Here is an 18,092-nt window from a genome sequence, read left to right as displayed (position 1 = left end):
TTTTTTTTTTTTTTTTTTTTACTTCTACTCAGCAAAGCATATTGGAATTCAGCCAAAGAAGAGTGACCTCATCTCAGAATATAAGCCTGAATCTGCTTTAAGTGTGTGTGTGTGTGTGTGTGTGTGTGTGTGTGTGTGTTATCCATATCTGAAATTTAGTCCTTAATTATTTATAAAAATTTTTTAAAACACTCCATCATGACCAACTAGTCTGAACCCAGTTCTCCTGGTGAAACACCATGATCATGCTCTCTTCGGACTAGTTCAGTCCTTAGAGAAGGACAGAGAATTGGCCTTGGAGCCTCCCACTCCTCTTGAGGAAGTCTGATGTCGAGGAGACACTGAGTGGCCATCTGAAGATAAAGCCTTTGAGGCAGAATTCTCAAGAAATAAACTAAGCACTGTATGAGTTTATTTTGACTTTAGGAAAAGAAGCCAGGTAGCTTTTTAGCTGCCTTTTAGCTGCGGACTCAGTGCTGAACCCATCATTTCTTGTTTATAGAAGTAACTCTAACAGAAAGGCAGTAATTATCAGTGACTATTTGCTGTGATTATCAAGCAACTGGTCCACAACACAATTTATGAATTTAGGGCTAGGTGGGTATTTACCTGCAGTAGTTACTGATATCAAAATATGTTTACCATTGACTAAACATCAGGAAAATGTAAAAAAAAAAATGCCATGGTTTGGCACAAATCCTTAATTTTGGTAATGCAGAATTTTTGTTAAAATGCTTTTTAAATTTAATTAATTCATATTTAATTATATTTAATTAATTTATATTTAAATAATTTTATTAGAAATTAGCACTTTTCCTTGTGTCAGTTACTCAGAAAATTATTATATACATATGATTTAAGGAAGTTATTACATAGAAAACTTGTATAACATCTTTTTTATACCCAGCTGTCCCTCTCTTGTGGATTTGGATATACCATTCTTAATTATACCGTCTTCCGATCTGCTGTCTTTTTTGTAGAAGGGGTTAACTTTTTGTTCCCCAGGCTGGAGTGCAATGGCGCGATCTCGGCTCACCGCAACCTCCACCTCCTGGGTTCAGGCAATTCTCCTGCCTCAACCTCCTGAGTAGCTGGGATTACAGGCACGCACCACCATGCCCAGCTAATGTTTTGTATTTTTAGTAGAGACGGGGTTTCACCATGTTGACCAGGATGGTCTCGATCTCTTGACCTCGTGATCCATCTGCCTTGGGCTCCCAAAGTGCTGGGATTACAGGCTTGAGCCACCGCGCCCAGCAGTGGATATATCATTCTTGATATCAGTTGGAATAGCATTTTTGTGTTCTTCTGATTTAACATGTTTAGCTAAAAATAGAGAGAAAATATGAATTCTGTGCTTCTACACTGGTAAGATAAAGGCCTGGTGTGTGATGTGTCACCTGGCTTTCTGGATTGCCTCACAAAATTAAAAGTTGAATTTCAGAATGTATAGCTGTTTATGCTTAACAGAAGAGTTCCACTCAGATTCTTCTCAGCAGGGCACACTTAGATTTTTAGAGAATGATTGGAGTGGCCTACTGCTTTACCAGAGGGGTTGGCATGGAGATTTCTGTCACACTGCAGATTTTGTTGTTGCTGTTGTTTTGTTTTTTTAAAATGGAGTTTTGCTTTTGTCACCCAGGTGGAGTGCAGTGGCACAATCTTGACTCACTGCAACTTCTGTCTCCCAGGTTCAAATTATTCTCCTGCCTCAGCCTATCAAGAGCTGGGATTACAGGCACCCACCACCATGCCTGGCTAATTTTAGTGTTTTTAGTTGAGATGGGGTTTTGCCATGTTGGCCGGGCTGGTCTTGAACTCCTGACATTGTAGCAGGAGCGGCTGTGGGAAAGGATCTCTCAGACACTGAATACAGGAGGAGGAGGAAGGAATTTATTTCAGCTGGGAGCGAGGTGACATACGTGCCTAACAGCCAAGCTTATACTTTAGATGTTGCACGTGGAAGAATCTTAGGTTCATAGTTTTAGGACTCACATGCAAAAAGGTCTCTGTTCACAGTTTCAGGAATTACATATGAAAGGGTTTCGGTTTGATCTTGTTTTAAGTAAAAAAAGTGCCTTCTGGAGAGTTTCCCCAAGGACTAGCCTGTTGTTTTCAGGAAGGAGATTCAGGAGGCGCCACCTAGCCTGCTCTCTCTTTTATTGAGATGTACAGTGGATGACAGAGCGGGAGGGAACCCCAAATGCCTAGGTCTCCCTCCTCAACCTCAGGTGATCTGCCTGCCTTGGCCTCGCAGAATGCTGGGATTACAAGTGTGAGCCACTGTGCCTGGCCACATTGCAGGTTATATGCACTTAAAACCCTATGTAGCCAGGTGCGGTGGCTCACGCCTGTAATCCCAGCACTTTGGGAGGCCATGGTGGGTGGATCACAAGATCAGGAATTCAAGCCAGCCTGACCAACATGATGAAACCCTCTCTCTACCAAAAATACAAAAAATTAGCCGGTGTGGTGGCAGACACCTGTGATCCCAGCTATTCGGGAGGCTGAGGCAGGAGGATTGCTTGAACCTGGGAGGCAGAGGTTGCAGTGAGCTGAGATCACACCACAGCATTCCAGCCTGGGCGACAAAGCGGGACTCTGTCTCAAAAAAAAAAAAAAAAAGAAAGAAAAACACAAAAAAAACCCTATGTGGACTCAACTTCTGTAAATGCTGACTTTTTATTAAATTATCTGTACTCTATTATAAAGTCCATCTGAGGCTGGGGGTGGGGAGTAAAGCATTTGAGGAAAAACCAGTGATCCTACCCAAACGTAAAACCATATATCTCGCATGTGTGCAGAAAAGCTGGACAAAACTACCTGAGTCCTTGATGTGCACTGATTATGCTTCTCCCTTCCATTACAGGCTCAACATGGGAGAAGACATTTCGGCAGATCGGCTTTGAAAGGTAAGCAATGTTTAGCATGCCTCCATTTTAGTTACTCTTGTCCCAATTTATTCTAAGTAATTTATCAATTATAAATCAATAGTCCTGTCACAACCCTTTTGGTAACTGTATGACCTCGATCAAGTCATCATTTTGCCCTCTAAGCCTCAGTTTCTTTGTAGAGCATTACTTTATAAAGCCTTGCCTGCACACAGAGTAGAAATAAAGATGGAATGGAGCAATTAATGTGAAAACGCTTCTTGAACTATAAAACAGTATACGAGGTAAGTTATGTAATTAGAGAATCCTAGCAAATGGTAGACTGTCTCCTAGCTTATATATCATATATCATAATCAGTTCTACAGTTTTAGTACAGAAAAGTTTATATTTGTATTGATGTCCTCCCAACTATTAAAATTGTTAGATTTTATTAGCCTTAAGTGAAAATCTGAGATGATGTTGTTCTTAGCTAAAAGCATCTCTACACCAGCATCTCCCCAAAAGAAACAAAAATAGATTCATTATAACATCAGAAAATGTGCTGGTGGGTCAATGCAGTTTCTTTTTTTTTTTTTTTTAGACAGAGACTTGCTCTGTCACCCAGGCTGCAGTGCAGAGGCATGATCTCGGCTCACTGCAACCTCCGCCTCCTGGGTTCAAGCAATTGTCTTGCCTCAGCCTCCCAAGTAGCTGGGATCTCAGGTGCCCACCACCATACCCGGCTAATTTTTGTATTTTTAGTAGAGTTGGGGTTTCACTATGTTGCTGAGACTGGTCTCGAACTCCTGACCTCAGGTGATCCACCCACCTCTGCCTCCCAAAGTGCTGGGATTACAGGCATGAGCCACTGCACCTGGTTGGTCAATGAAGTTTTTAAACTACCTGCCCTTGGCCTTGAATGGCAGCATTTTGGACAGTTTTCTACCAGTGGCATTTAACATCTTATCTCAAATGTTGAATGTAGATAGAGCTATTAAAAGAAAAAAAGTCATTTTAATTTTATTCTACTCTCTAATTTTATTCACATAGGTTTTGACAAGTCCTTTTATCATACTGAAAATGTATTTTTTTCTGTATGGAACAAGCTGACTGAGCACTTAAAGCACATAAAGGAAATAATAAAACACTCGAAAATGCATTATTTCTTCTGTAGCAATAGTGAATAGCACATCACAGACACATTGTGATAGCACTTTCTTTGCCATTTGTTAATTGATTCAAAGATGATTTATTTCTCTACCTACACTTCCAGTCACATCAGCACCATCATTGTTTGCTATCACAGTAAGTGCTCATAATAATTAAGGTATTTGCAGGCAGTTGATTTTGGATGGTCAGATCCCACAGACCAACTTAAAACAAAGAATGGAAAGATATTCACAGCTTTAGTTCCATGCGAAATCTTTTTCCAAAGCATCTTTCCCTTGATCCTTCCTTCATATTATCAAACATCTTAAAATACACAAAAATAGAGATAATAGCAAAAAAAAAGGTCACTTGTCTGCTCCCCAGCCCCAATAAGTCTTTGCCACACTTACTTTTATTTAATTTTTTTTTGGCTGAAACATTTTAAAGAAGATCTCAGATACTATGTCATTTAATCCCTACATCGCTCAGCATGCATCTGGGCCATTTCTTCCAGAATCTTAGTGCCATCATCATACCTAATACAAATAAATCTTTAGCATCGTTTAATACCTAGTTGATACTGACATTTCCTAATCATGTCAAAAATGTCCTTTGCATTGGTTGTACCAGCATGCTATAGAAGCCCCGACCTTAAGCTTCTTTATTTAGATCAGTGCCTCCCGAGCCCCTCCAGCTTCCTTTCGTTTTTCTTCACATCGTTGACTTCTGAAGAAAGCAGATCAGTTGTCTTACAGAATACTTTACTTTTTGGATTTGTCTGTTTGCAACATTGTTTGTTATTCGAATCCCCTATTTCACGTAAATTCAAATTATTTCACGTAAATTCAAATTATTTCACATTCAGCCTTTGAGAACATGAACGAGTTGACTTCTTGTCCTTTTGACACAGACCCGCCCATCTATAGTTTTCGTGTTTCTGGTACAGCTAGATGGCCCAAGCTCTTCCCCTGCTTCCCCTTGGCTCAGACTTTCCTCCCAGCAGCCATAGACAGTAGGTGTAGCAGTATTTCACTAAAACTTTATTTACAAAGACAGGCAGCAGGCAGGATTTGGTGCTGACTGTCACTTATTGACCTCCACTTGTAGACTTTGGTCATTGCCTTCCAGGAAAAACTCCTGAAGAAACCACATAGGCTACCCATACAGTCATAGCCACACAGCCACCCTAACAGTTCCAGGTTTACCTGGTTCCAAAGACTGAGCTTTTAACACTATACTACATGGCATTCTTGCGTATGTTTAGTTTTGAGCCTATAGTTTCAGCCATTACTTTTCAGTACTTATAGTATGTGTCCATTGAGGGTCTTTGGCGATCATTCTGGTCTTCAGGTGTCTTAACATGTTACCCTGTGTTTTCCATGTCATCTCATGTTTTCTCATTTAAGGGCCGACAGTATTCTGTGCATTGCAACAAGTGTCTTAAAATATAGGACAGATAGTGATCTTTGGGGTTCTTGTACATTTACAGTTGCAAAGACTAAGTGTCAGCAGTACCATTATACATGGCTTGTCTTTCTTCGTCTCAGGTTTAGCCTGTTCTTTCTCTTAAAGGGGAATTCCAATTATATCTTAAATACGGCTACCTGGTTCTTTAAAGCAATTGTAAAAGCTATTGATCCTTTCATCACTATGTTCTTCTTTGAGGTTCATCCATCAACCTGCTTGCCAGCAGATTATTTTAAAGGGATCACATCTAAAGGAAAAGAAGTAACTGAGTCAGCTAAAGCTGCAAAACTTTTTCTCTGAGAATAAAAAAGGCAAAGACGCTTTCTGTTGTGCATTATGTAACTGAAAGGAAGACCTAGAGGACCTGCCCTGCCTACCCTCCCTACAGTCACACTAGATGTGATAGTGGTGGACCTCCCCTGAGATGCTGTTAAGTCATCTCTGGAAACCATGTGATTATATGCATTGTCTCAAGATAAATACACATAGTCACAGTTTATGTGGCTGAACTCATGATAAATGTCATTTTCTCCTTACGAACTATCACATTTTCCCTCTGTGGGGCTACTAGCTTATTTTAGGACTTCATTACAGAAGTGTGCTGTTATCCAGGAAGGAAATCTTGTAATGTAGGTTTGTGTATCTTCTCAGTCACCTCCCACTCCTGGTACCACATTATTGACAGCTACATAACAAAGGCAGGCTTAATTGTTTTTTATTATAGAAAAAAGAACCTGTGCCTAACATATTTTGGTTTCAATCAGCTCACCTTTCTGTGCAGATTTTCTAAGCTTACAATTATAAATATTTCCAAATCACAGTCATTTATTAGTCTAGGATAGAGTGATGCCAGGTGGGCGGGCATGGTTTTGTAAATTTATGGACACCCTGCCTGTGCTAATCATGTGTAATCAGTGAGGGTGGCTTTGAAACCAAAAAGCTTTGGAGCTAAAATGGCCCGAATTCTTGGTGGCTTAATACAACAAATCTTTCTTTCTCACTCCTGCAAAATCTGATGAGGAGAATAGACAACTCTATGAAGCAGCTCACCTCCATGGGGGGGTGTCATTGGTGGGTTGCAGTCTCATGGTGCTTTTATCTCAACATGACATTTGAGACAAATACATCATTTTTTTTTTTTGAGACAGAGTCTAGCTCTTGTTGCCCAGGCTTGAGTGCAGTGGCATGACAATCTCAGCTCCCTGCAACCTCTACTTCCGGGATTCAAGCAATTCTACTGCCTCAGCCTCCCAAGTAGCTGGGATTACAAGACCTTGCCACCATGCCCAGCTAATTTTTATATTTTTAGTAGAGACGGGGTTTCGCTATGTTGACCAGGCTAGTTTTGAACTCCTGACCTAGGTGATCCACCCACCTCGGCCTGCCAAAATGCTGGGATTATAGGTATGAGCCACTGTGCCTGGCCCATCTTTCTTAATTCAGTGATTAACCCTGTTCTTATGGTGGCTTTCTGAAATGTGGGCTTCTAAATTCTTTAATTCTTTCAGATAATGCACAAATATTTCTAGGAAGTGTAGCAACCTATTCTGAAGTTATAAAATTTCAAAGTTCACTTAGGCATTGAAAGAGGACTTGAACAATTCCAGACTGGATTTTAAATGTTCCCTCTGGAAGTGCCATTTGTCACCACATCTTACAGTACTCCAGCCTCAGTAACAGAGTGAGACTCCGTAACAGAGTAAGACTCCTTTTCAAGAAAAAAAGACAGAAAGAAAAGAAAGTCCTTATAATATCTATCATAATCATCTCTGAGTGAGTTCTGAACATGGTTTTCTCTATCCAAGACTGCACTTTTTGTCTGAGAAAAAAATATGCCAGCAAGTAAATAGGCTTGGATATAGTAACTTGTCAGCAGAAATAAAAGTTTTTGCTTGCTGGGAGATCATATTGCTGTCTGTTTAAAAATAACAATATTTAACTGATCTCTTGCCCATTTTTAATTAAAAAGCAAAGAAGATATTCTCAGTCAATCTCTGTAATCAGCACAGTGCTTCAGTTTACTTTATGATTAGCATTATTATATGGGATTTTATTTGATGCTCTACTTGGATAGTGGAATGAAATATCTTGCTCCTTCAAAGAACATTTTAAAATAGAAATCATTCTGAAAATAGCCTGCTGCAATGAAACAACAAATATTCCTAGTTTTTTTCCTTTATTGTAATTCAAAAGGTATAGCTCTGTCTTTTGGGGTGATCGCAGCCTTCCATAGCTCTGTCTGTCAGCACGCCCCTTCCCTAGCATCTGTGTTGTCAGAAGTTTCTAACCACCTCTCAAGTTTTAGATACCATTGCTCAGAAAGCCTGTCTTGATGGCTCACTTTCAGGAGCACGGCCTCTTCTCATCATTCTTTTCACATTCTTGAGCATGTGAGGAGGAGACTCTTAATGCCCTGGTGCCCTGGGCACTACCTGATGTATATTAGCTAATCAGATGTTTGCGGGATAAATTAATGACTCCTTAACAGGGAAATTGGAGGGTGCCTATGAAAGAGTGGGCTTAGGAAAAAGCCAAGAGAGAAAGGCCCCACTGTCTTTTTGTCATTACGTTGCAGCAGCTTCTAGGATGATAAGGCAAACTGGAGCCGGAGCCAGCTCACTCCTGAGAGTAGAGGGAAGAGAGTGTGGTCAACCTTGTAAGTTTCTAAGCCAGCAGTTCTTTGCATAGAGAGGTACACAGAACCTCTGCGTTAATCCAATGATTAGCCCTGTTCTTATGTTGGATTTCTGTAAGATGGGCTTCTAAATTCCTTAATTCTTTCAGACTGTGTGTGCATAAATATTCCTGAAAAATTTAGCAACTTATTTTGAAATTATACTGTCAAATTTTGTCAAAGTAGTTTATAATCAGGGAAACGACTGGAAAAAATGATTTTTTAAGTATTTAAGATTAAGACCAAAATATTAATTTATTCTCTTCTTTGAACATTTTTAAGCCTCTGCTTCCTGCCCACCCATGGGCTATATTTGGAATCTTCAAATAAACATCACAGGAAGGGAACTGTAATATATCAAATACTCATCCTATGCTGGCCTCTGTGTTTGCAGTTTGCTTTAGGATTTATTGTATTCCCACAACTTCCAGAGTCTGATTCTGCTGAAGTATGCTGGGCGAACAACCCTGTATCTCAGTGACTTACAAGACCAGAGGGTGATTTCTTGCTTGTATTAAATGTCAGCTGCAGAGGCTGTGGATGGACTGTGGCTCTTCTCCAGGGCCTGCTCCGTCCTGGGATCCAGGCTAAAACAGAGCCCTGGTTTGGTACATGGCTTTCTTGTGGCTGAAGAAATGCCATGGCCACACCGGGCCATGGCTCTTGAAGCACTTGCTCAATGTAAAGTATACCACCTCTGCTTACTCCCAAATGCCAAGCTCAAGGCCTATGAGCACAGAAGCATGCTCTTCCCACAGGGTTCCACTCTAAGCCACGCATCACACACAGGGATATAGAATATCGTCCTAAGAAATGAGACTAGGAGAAAGTACTAACATGATCACACAGTAGACCTTTCCCATCTTACAAATAAGCAAAATAAAACCATAGAAGTTAAATATTTTACTGGAGACCACACAGCTAGTGAGTGGCAAAAGCAAGAGGTAACTTGGTTTTATGGACTGTACCTTCCATTCATTCATAATCCACCATGCTGGCTTTAATACTTCATGTCCATGAGGATTTGTTGAGCACACATTATCACAACATGCTGGGTGCTAGGGATGATGGGAAGAAAAGGTCTTGGTCTTAGAGATGATACCATTTATATGTTTATACATGTCTCCTCTATGTGTAAACATAAGGTACATAACTAAATGGTAGCATGAATCTCACTTATATGTCTTATGTTTACATATATCTTATTTATGTGTTTATTTTATGTGTAAAAATAAAATGTAATGAGTTACATGCTACCATTTAGTTCAATAACTTGAAAATGTTGTTGGAGCAGGTGCTATGTAGCAGGTGCCATTCTAATGATATATATATTACAGAAGTGGAAAGGGGAGTAGGTCAATGTGTGGGTTTGAGGTGAGGCATGGCTGCATAGAAGGGGGACAGGAATGGGGATGTCTGTGAAAGCTTAAGGTCAGAGGACATCTGGGCGGGACTTTGAAGAATGACTTCATTGGCATTCATCCACCTGAACAATTAGGGATGAACTGTGAAGCCACACATGGTAAGACATGAAATCTGGGTATGGAGTGGAAACCACGTTGGGAAGTACCTTATAGGCAATGCCAAGAAGTTTGAATCTTACTGAATCTTATTGATTAGTACTGGGGAGCCATTGAAGGGTGTAAACCCCAGAGAAGATAAGCTTAGATGTGCTTTAGAATGTCACTGGAGCAGTAATATGGACCAGATGAGACAAGAGTTCAGATAGGAAACTGCTGCAATTTTTTAGGAGAGTGATTATAATGTCTCAACCAAGACAGGGACAGTTTGAGTGTGACATGCTGATGTATGCCAAATGTATTTTAGGTAAGTAGAATTCAGAGTTACAACTTGGTGAATAATTGGCTGTCAGCACGTAGGGTAGAAAGGATTCTAGAATGAGCACAGCCCATGGTTAGTGCCACCCTATAGCTACTGTCTCCCCACCTCATGCTTGCAGGTCCCTCTTCCCTGCCTGACACTTTTCTCTAGTCTCTTGGAAGCTTGCTGTATCCACACACAGAGAAGCCTGGAAGGCCTAGGGATAAAATCCCTGTTGCCCATCAGTGAGCAGCAGAAGTACTGGACAAATGCTCTAGCTCCCCATTCAATTCCTTGGACAATTCAAGGCACATTGCATAGGGTTCTGCAGAAGCTTTCTAGAAACTCTCTCTAATAGCGACCCACTAGCAATGCATTCTTTCTTGTCTTCTGTCTCTTCTCTGTCCCTTTCTTTCGAATTTTCCAGGAGGACTTCCCAAATAAACCACCTGCACCCCAGCCCTCCATTCAGGATCTGCACTTTGGAAAACCTGAACTATGGTATCAGTGGTAAACTCTCTTAACTGATATGAAACTAAACAACTTGGATTCTAGTTTTATCTTTGGCTTGGATTTATTCTATTAAGGTACAAAATGACACTAATATTATTTATACTATTACTTTAATCACCAGTTATACACCTTCATAAGTCCTTGGCTCATACAGTTTTGGGAGGAGGGGTGTCATGTCGCACATCCCTAGAGAATCTGATGAAAACCATGGGCAAATAAAGAGAAAATTTTGCATTCAGTGTCAGGGAATTCAGAGAACCTCAGAAACTCGCTGTCCATCTATCTCAGTTTAAAATCATGTTTTAGATGCAGATATCGGTGTATTTCTTTCTCAGATGACAAAATCTACAAATGTTCATTCATGCCCTCTATCAATTCCCTGGAAGCAGATGAGCAATGAGTTAAACTTCGGTCACAGCATTATGCAATTTGAGCGCTCCAGACACCCTAGAGCAGTGGTTCCCAACCTTTTTGGCACCAGGGACTGGTTTTGTGGAAGACAGTTTTTCCACAGACGGGGGTGGGAGTAGGGATGGTTTCAGGAAAGCTGTTCCACTTCAGATCATCAGGCATTAGATTCTCAATAAGGAGCATACAACCTAAATCCCTGGCACAGGCAGTTCACAATAGGGTTCTCACTCCCATGAGAATCTAATACTGCTGCTGATCTGACAGGAGGTGGAGCCCGCCTGCCACTCACCTCATGCTATGTGGCTTGATTCCTAACAGGTTATGGACCAGAACCAGTAACAGTCCAAGGCCCAGGGGTTGGGACCCCTAAGCTAGAGAGTGCCTCTCCCTTCTTTTGCATACGATGACACTGAGACATAGAGAAATTAAGCAGAAGAGCTGGAAATGTGATTTTTGTGAAGATAGTCAAAATCCAGATCCGACTTTGTATTTGATAGATTCAATGAGATGGAGTTGTAATTAATTCATTTTGCTCTCATTTAATACGAATAATATCAATAATAATAGTAACAATATTCTAGTGAGCACTCTAGGCCATATTATGTATTCATCATTTTTATTAAATTCCACAATGCTCTAAAGTGACTGTTGGCATCACACTAGTTTATGGACATGGAAACCAAAACTCAGAGCACCCCACCCTGTGACCACCCAACTCGGAATAAGAAAACAGCAGATGTGAACTCTGAACACCACATCCAACCTGCCTTCTTGCTTTAGGTCACAGTTTTCAGAAATAACTCTATTGTCCCTTATTCTTAGTGCCCCCTGCACTGTGTGTGTGCATGTTTGTGTGTGTGTGTGTGTGTGTGTGTGTGTGTGTGTGTATAGAAGTAGGTGATTTACCTTCCCTGCTTCACACCCTGTTAACAGCTCAGACACAGGCCAGAATCCTGGTATCAACCATTAGGAAGCCCAGAGAGAAAATTCCGAGGCTCAGAGAAGGGCCCCTCATGGTGGAAATATTTGCAGTAATTCTATGCTATATTCCTTATACAAAATAAAGCAAACCCCTGGAGCCCTTTTGCCTTGACACAATGAGGCAAACTTGGAAAACACCAGAGGCTCAGATGAGATGGATTCTTCCTCAGCCCACCACCATCCTTTGGCATTTGCTGAGCTTTTATTAAAGTCACAGAATTCGGTTCTTTCAGATAAGAGTAGTGTGAACATACTAAAATATTCTCTGGCACTAACGAAATGTGTTTGTTTTTAATAAATCATTTTTCTCTTATTTTCTTTCATTTGAAAAACATTGTTACATAAAGAATTGAGCATAGTACTAAATGCTAATGTTCTTTTCTATAATATAATAAGCATGGGTCCAGGGAACTCTGAATCTTTGCTAGTGGCTGACTGGGTCACTGGATTAAAAGGATTTTAGGCAAAAATGAAGGCTGTGGTTAGGGAGGAGAGATACTGCCCATGTGTGGAGGCAGAAGTAGGAGCATACCTGTCTCTATTTTCCATTCTGGATGAGAGTTTGCCAGGGTAATTTTCCTTTCTCCAGCCCAGTGTGTGTGTGGTTGATGTTTGGTACCAGAATGGAAACATCAAAGGTTTGCAAGGACATGGTGACTAGTGGTCACCATGGTCACCTTAGGCACCGAAAGAGAAAACTGACATGCCAAGACAAAGACAAACTGAATGGTTAATCTTTAATCAGGGTAAAGTACTGACTGACAGACATGCCTCTAACTTAACCAGAATTCTGACTTAGATTTTGTTCAAACCCATTGACATGAGATAGCTGCATTTCATCATAAGATAGTAGACAGAGGTCTCTTTCAATCTTGCTATAAACACTTACATGTCTGTAACTCCCACACAACGAGAAAAGTTAGCTCTTAGGAAAGAAGCTTTTACATACCATGTAATCTTTGTAACTAAACTTTCCCTATGCAATTGATCAAATGTGATTTTGCCCGGCTCTGCCAAGATATCTTGTTTGTGTGTATTTGAAACACAGATTAAAAGCCAAAAATTAATATATGTAAATGTGTATGTGTGCATTTGTGTGTGTGTGTGTGTGTGTGTGTGTGTGTGTGTGTCTGTGTAACAAAAGTAGGTGATTTATATTTTTAGGTTGTTGAGAGCTTTACCTAGGACTTCCAACATAGAAACTAATTAGCGTAACCTTCCTTTATTCAAGCATAATGACACAATTTAATAAGTTTTTAATGAAAATATCTATTTTTCTTCTAGAAAAAAATATACAATCATTCACCAAAACTTCTCTTTCTTTTGAAACATGACTGGAAGAAAAAATTCTCTGATTTGTAATCTCCATCTTCATAAATCAGATCATTATGAGTAATATAAACACCCTCTGAGTTTGAGTCAATGAGATCCTACAGAAAACAGTGCATTCTTGAACTAAAAATCTGAATTCCAGGTGATTACCTTGGCACCTTGCTCTACAAAAGCTAGGGGTGTTAGCATGAACATTGTATGTTTCATGAGGGCATGAACAGATGAACTATATATCACTGAAAAATTTTAAGTCTTAGCGTAGACAGCATGTTGAACAGTAGACAGGAAATTCATGCTGTTTGATATGGAGGTAAAACTTGGGTGTTGAGCGTATAAAATAGACTATTTCGGGGAATTGTGCTAACAGGCACCTACAAGAGAAGGTTCATATTTCTTATTTGTACTGCATCCTACTTGCAAGTCTGAAATTAGCTCTCTCATATCTCTAACCACCATAAAATGCCTTTTCCATAGGTATTTTATGCTGAGAAAGCTCAGCCAGTGAAGCACCTTACTGAAGACAAAGACATTATTGCTCAGAAAAAGTGACAGCTTCTGTTAGGTGGATTTCATAGGAAGTGTTTGAATTTTCCATCCAGATCTTTAGAACTACATTATCCTAGATAAAGTGGAAATAGTTTCTTCCTGGTTCTTCATTTTCCTGTTCTACCTCTACACACACACCCCTTTCTAAGTTTATACAAAATATTTGAAGTAGCAAACAATCACAAAATTGTCCTTGTCCCCGTATTGTACCACTTCCATATCTTAGTAGTTTCATTCCCATAGGTCAGTGAAGATTCCAAGAGGTTGGACACCTGAACCAAGGCAGTTAGGTCTTTGTGACCCTAGAGCCCGTGCTTCCCTTTGCTAGTCTCCGCAGACGCCACTGGGGTCTGATTATGTCAGGTGCAATCCCATTGGCTGAATGTGAAGCTGCCTAAGTATCACGTTGTATTCTCTGCCCCGCTGCCTTTCTTGGCTTCCAATATTTATCCTTCATTGCTTAGGGGCCCAGGGAAGCTTTGGTCAGGCAGGACTCCCAGCCTTTATATGTTTGCTTAATCCTTTTCTTTCAACCCCAACTTGGCATCGCTGAGCCCCCTACCCCACTCCTTGGCATTGCTCCTGTACCATGCTGATTTGCATCTCTGATAGAAGTGCCTTCCTGTGGGGCTGAAAGGTTGATATTCACTCCTCCTTTCAACAAACTTCCTGCTACTCTGACTCAGGTATAGGTTCACCTTCCCTTCCGGGGGACGGTAATGGCCCTTCCCCTGACCTTAAGCCTCATTCCAGTATTTCCTTACCTCATTCATCCTAGACAGAAACATAAAATTATTTTTACTAAAGCACAGCTATAATCCAATTTTTCACCTATGTACTGAATTAATTTCTAACTCCCCAACCTAATATTCAGGACGTCCCCACCCACATTTTCAGTCAAATTATCTCTCACTACTTCCTTCTGCAAACATTTTAACTTTCTTGATGGTTTCAGTCTGACTTCACCCCACACTTTCTATCTCCTATTTCTATCTGTAATGCACTTTGCCTCATGCCCTATTGTCAGAATCTTGTCATCTTCCAGGCACCTCTTTATATCAGCTCACTTCTGAAACCTTTCTGATGTCTTTCTCTCCTAATTTCATCTATATACATTATTTTACTAAAACTCTCTGTCTAAATATTTACGGAGTTTCTCTTAGGTAAAACCTTTACCTCTTAGATCGCATCCATGCAAGGGTGGCATGACCTTGCGCTTAGCACAATGCCCTAATGCAAAGCAGATATAAAATAGACATTTATTACACTGAATTTAACAGACAGTTTGTAATCCAGAATTTTGTGTCAAATTTTTTCGTCTGCGTAACTAAGAAGGACTTGAGGAGTTTGCATCAGCCTACCTCAATATCATTCTATAACAGAGAAAGTCTTTAAAGGCAGGATATTTTATTAAAATGGAGTAATCATTTCCTGTAAAAGAGGAACAGTACTTTAGAAATATTTAAATTATTGTATTACGTAAAAGACTTGTTGCCCTTAATTCGGGAGAGATATATTAAATAGTTACAATTTGTTGATAACAGATTGGATTTTCCTTTCACCTTGAGAGTACACTTTTAGAAGTTATACATGTGCATATAAAAATGTTTAAATGTATTAGTCTGTTCTCATGCTGCTGATAAAGACATACCCAAGACTGGGTAATTTATAAAGAAAGAGAGGTTTAATGGACGCACGTGGCTGGGGAGGCCTCACAATCATGGCACAAGGTAAAAGGCATGTCTTAGGTGGTGGCAGGCAGGAGAGAATGAGAGACAAGTGAAAGGGGAAACCCCTTATGAAAACATCAGATCTGGGCTGCGTGCGGTGGCTCATACCTGTAATCTCAGCACTTTGGGAGGCCGAGGCGAGTGGATCACGTGAGGTCAGCCATTTGAGACCAGCCTGGTTATCATGATGAAGCTCGACTCTACTAAAAATACAAAAAAAAATTAGCTGGGCGTAGTGTCGGGCACCTGTAATCCCAGCTATTCGGGAGGCTGAGCAGGAAAATCATTTGAATCTGGGAGGCGGGGGTTGCAGTGAGCTGAGATTGCACTACTGCACTCCAGCCTGGGCAACAGAGTGAGACTCTGTCTCAAAAAAGGATTAAAAAAAATCAGATCTCCTGAGACTTATCACTACCATGAGAACCATATGGAAGAAACCAGACCCAGAATTCAATTATCCCCTACCAGGTCCCTCCTACAACCTGTGGGAATATGAGAACTACAAATCAAGATGAGGCCTGGGTGAGGACACAGCCAAACCATATCATTAAGTCATCAGAAACTAAAGAAAAAAATGAATATTTTTCTAGTAGCAAACACCTATTGATGGTGTGGCTATCAGAGTAGGCAGTGATGTTTAGCATTTTTACTTTTTCATTCAGTGGTCTTAAGATTTGGGGATAGACACTGCTTCACTCTATTGCTGTAGGAGTGACTCACCTTATGTGAGGTGGTTGGGAGACTTTCTTTCAGCATAGACTGTGTGGAAGGCCATGGCAGAGAAGCAAATAATCCTGCATACCACACCTCACCCCCAGCTCTTTTTGGCACAGTAAGTGGTGAGCAGAACCGAACCAACAGAAACCTGCCTCTCAGGCAAGAGGTGGAGGCTGGTGGTGCCGGGCCACACCCACAGCAAGGAGCAGTGAACTAACATCCTGTAACTTGTGAGCCATGAGACCTGAGATGGTGTCATTCAGAGGGCAAATGGCAAACCCTGGTCAGTTGACTACTCAGTAGCACAGGGAGGCAGACACATTAAATTAGAAAGTCAGGGAGGCCTCACAGGCGGCTGCCAGTGGCTTCTCCCAGATGCTGTTTATTGACCTGCTTGCCATAAACAGAGAGGAAATTGTTTTCACTCAGCCATCATGAGACATGTTTGGGTTTGAAAACTTCTCTGCACTCTACTCTGACCAGTTAAATATATTTATTTAGAAACCCACACAGATAATCAAATTCCATATTGGACTGAGTGTAATTTCAGAGAATTTGCTGGTGTTTTTGTATTAGAACACTAATGGATAGAGACTGCAATACAGGGAGGATAAGAAGACACCTGTCCTTAGAAATCTGAAACTCAATGCTCAGGCTTCACTCCACATTGTCAGATGGTCACCAGAACCTCCCAGCAAACAGAAGTTTAATTTTTTGAAGAAAAATAGTGCAGGTAATATGAAGGCTGCCCTTTTTGAGTTATTCACTATAACTAGGACCCATGATCTGAAGGGTTAAGGTTTGCTCCCCGTTCCCCAGGAAAGCTAGTATGTGTTCAGAGTCATCTGCACATTGCCCTGAGTTACTTTTCTTTTTTTGAGAGGAAGTTTTGCTCTTTTTGCGAAGGCTGGAGTGCAATGGCACGATCTCAGCTCACTGCAACCTCTGCCTCCTGGGTTCAAGTGATTCTCCTGCCTGAGCCTCCCACATAACTGGGATGACAAGTGTGCACCACCACACCCGGCTAATTTTTTGTATTTTCAGTAGAGACAGGGTTTCACCATGTTTGCCAGGCTGGTCTCAAACTCCTGACCTTAGGTGTTACACCCACCTCGGCCTCCCAAAGTGCTGGGATTACAGGTGTCAGCCACCACCTGAGTTACTTTTAGGCAGAGACAGAAACAAGCAACATCAGCACCCATTTCACCTGTTGCTGGTGGTTCGTAGGGTAGGGATGAAATGTGTGGATCTGAGAGAGTGTGCCCATTTCCCGGGAGTTACACTGAGGTTCAGTCTTGACGCAAATCTTGAGTGAGGCACCCCTACAATCACCAACCCCACATGGCACTGCTGCTGCACAGGTACCCAACAAACGGCACCACTCCCCGGCACTCCGTTCCAGCTAGCAGCTCTGATGTGGTCACTGAGCAACCTCATGAGGCCATTTACTTTATTTTTTGACTTTCTTTATTTTTTTTTGAGATGGTGTCTGCTCTATTGTCCAGGCTGGAGTGCAATGGTGCAATCTCGTCTCACTGCAACTTCCTGCCTCAGCCTCCTGAGTAGCTGGGACTACAGGTGTGCGCCACCATATCCAGCTTATTTTTGTATTTTTAGTAGAAGCAGCATTTCACTATGTGGCCAGGCTGGTCTCGAACTCCTGACCTCAAATGATCCTACCGTGTTGGACTCCCAAAGTGCTGGAATTACAGGCATGAGCCACCACTCCTGACCATCAGGCCATTGACTTACTACCAACCAAGCCAGAGGGAGTCAGAAGCCAGTGGCACCTAAGTGCCTGGAGGACACGTGTTTCTGGGCAAACAACAGCCCATCGCAGCTTCAGGGGGAGGAATGACCACGCAGAAGCTCGGGAGTAT

General features: G+C 41.2%; 1 protein-coding gene across 3 annotated transcripts in view; it reads left to right on the top strand.

Annotated features, from left to right (window-relative positions):
* The window catches only part of PIEZO2 (piezo type mechanosensitive ion channel component 2), a 447,097-nt gene that overhangs the window by 223,282 nt on the left and 205,723 nt on the right, over positions 1–18,092 (top strand). For all 3 annotated transcript variants that reach the window (XM_032293399.1, XM_032293398.1, XM_032293400.1), the window contains exon 4: positions 2,870–2,912. In XM_032293399.1, coding sequence (XP_032149290.1) covers positions 2,870–2,912 — 43 coding nt within the window. The remainder of the gene's footprint in view (positions 1–2,869; positions 2,913–18,092) is intronic.

The sequence above is a fragment of the Sapajus apella genome, unplaced genomic scaffold (genome assembly GCF_009761245.1).
Source record: "Sapajus apella isolate SASKATOON/1434 unplaced genomic scaffold, GSC_monkey_1.0 scaffold29, whole genome shotgun sequence".
NCBI lineage: Eukaryota > Metazoa > Chordata > Mammalia > Primates > Cebidae > Sapajus > Sapajus apella.
This window is presented reverse-complemented; position numbering and strand designations above follow the sequence as displayed.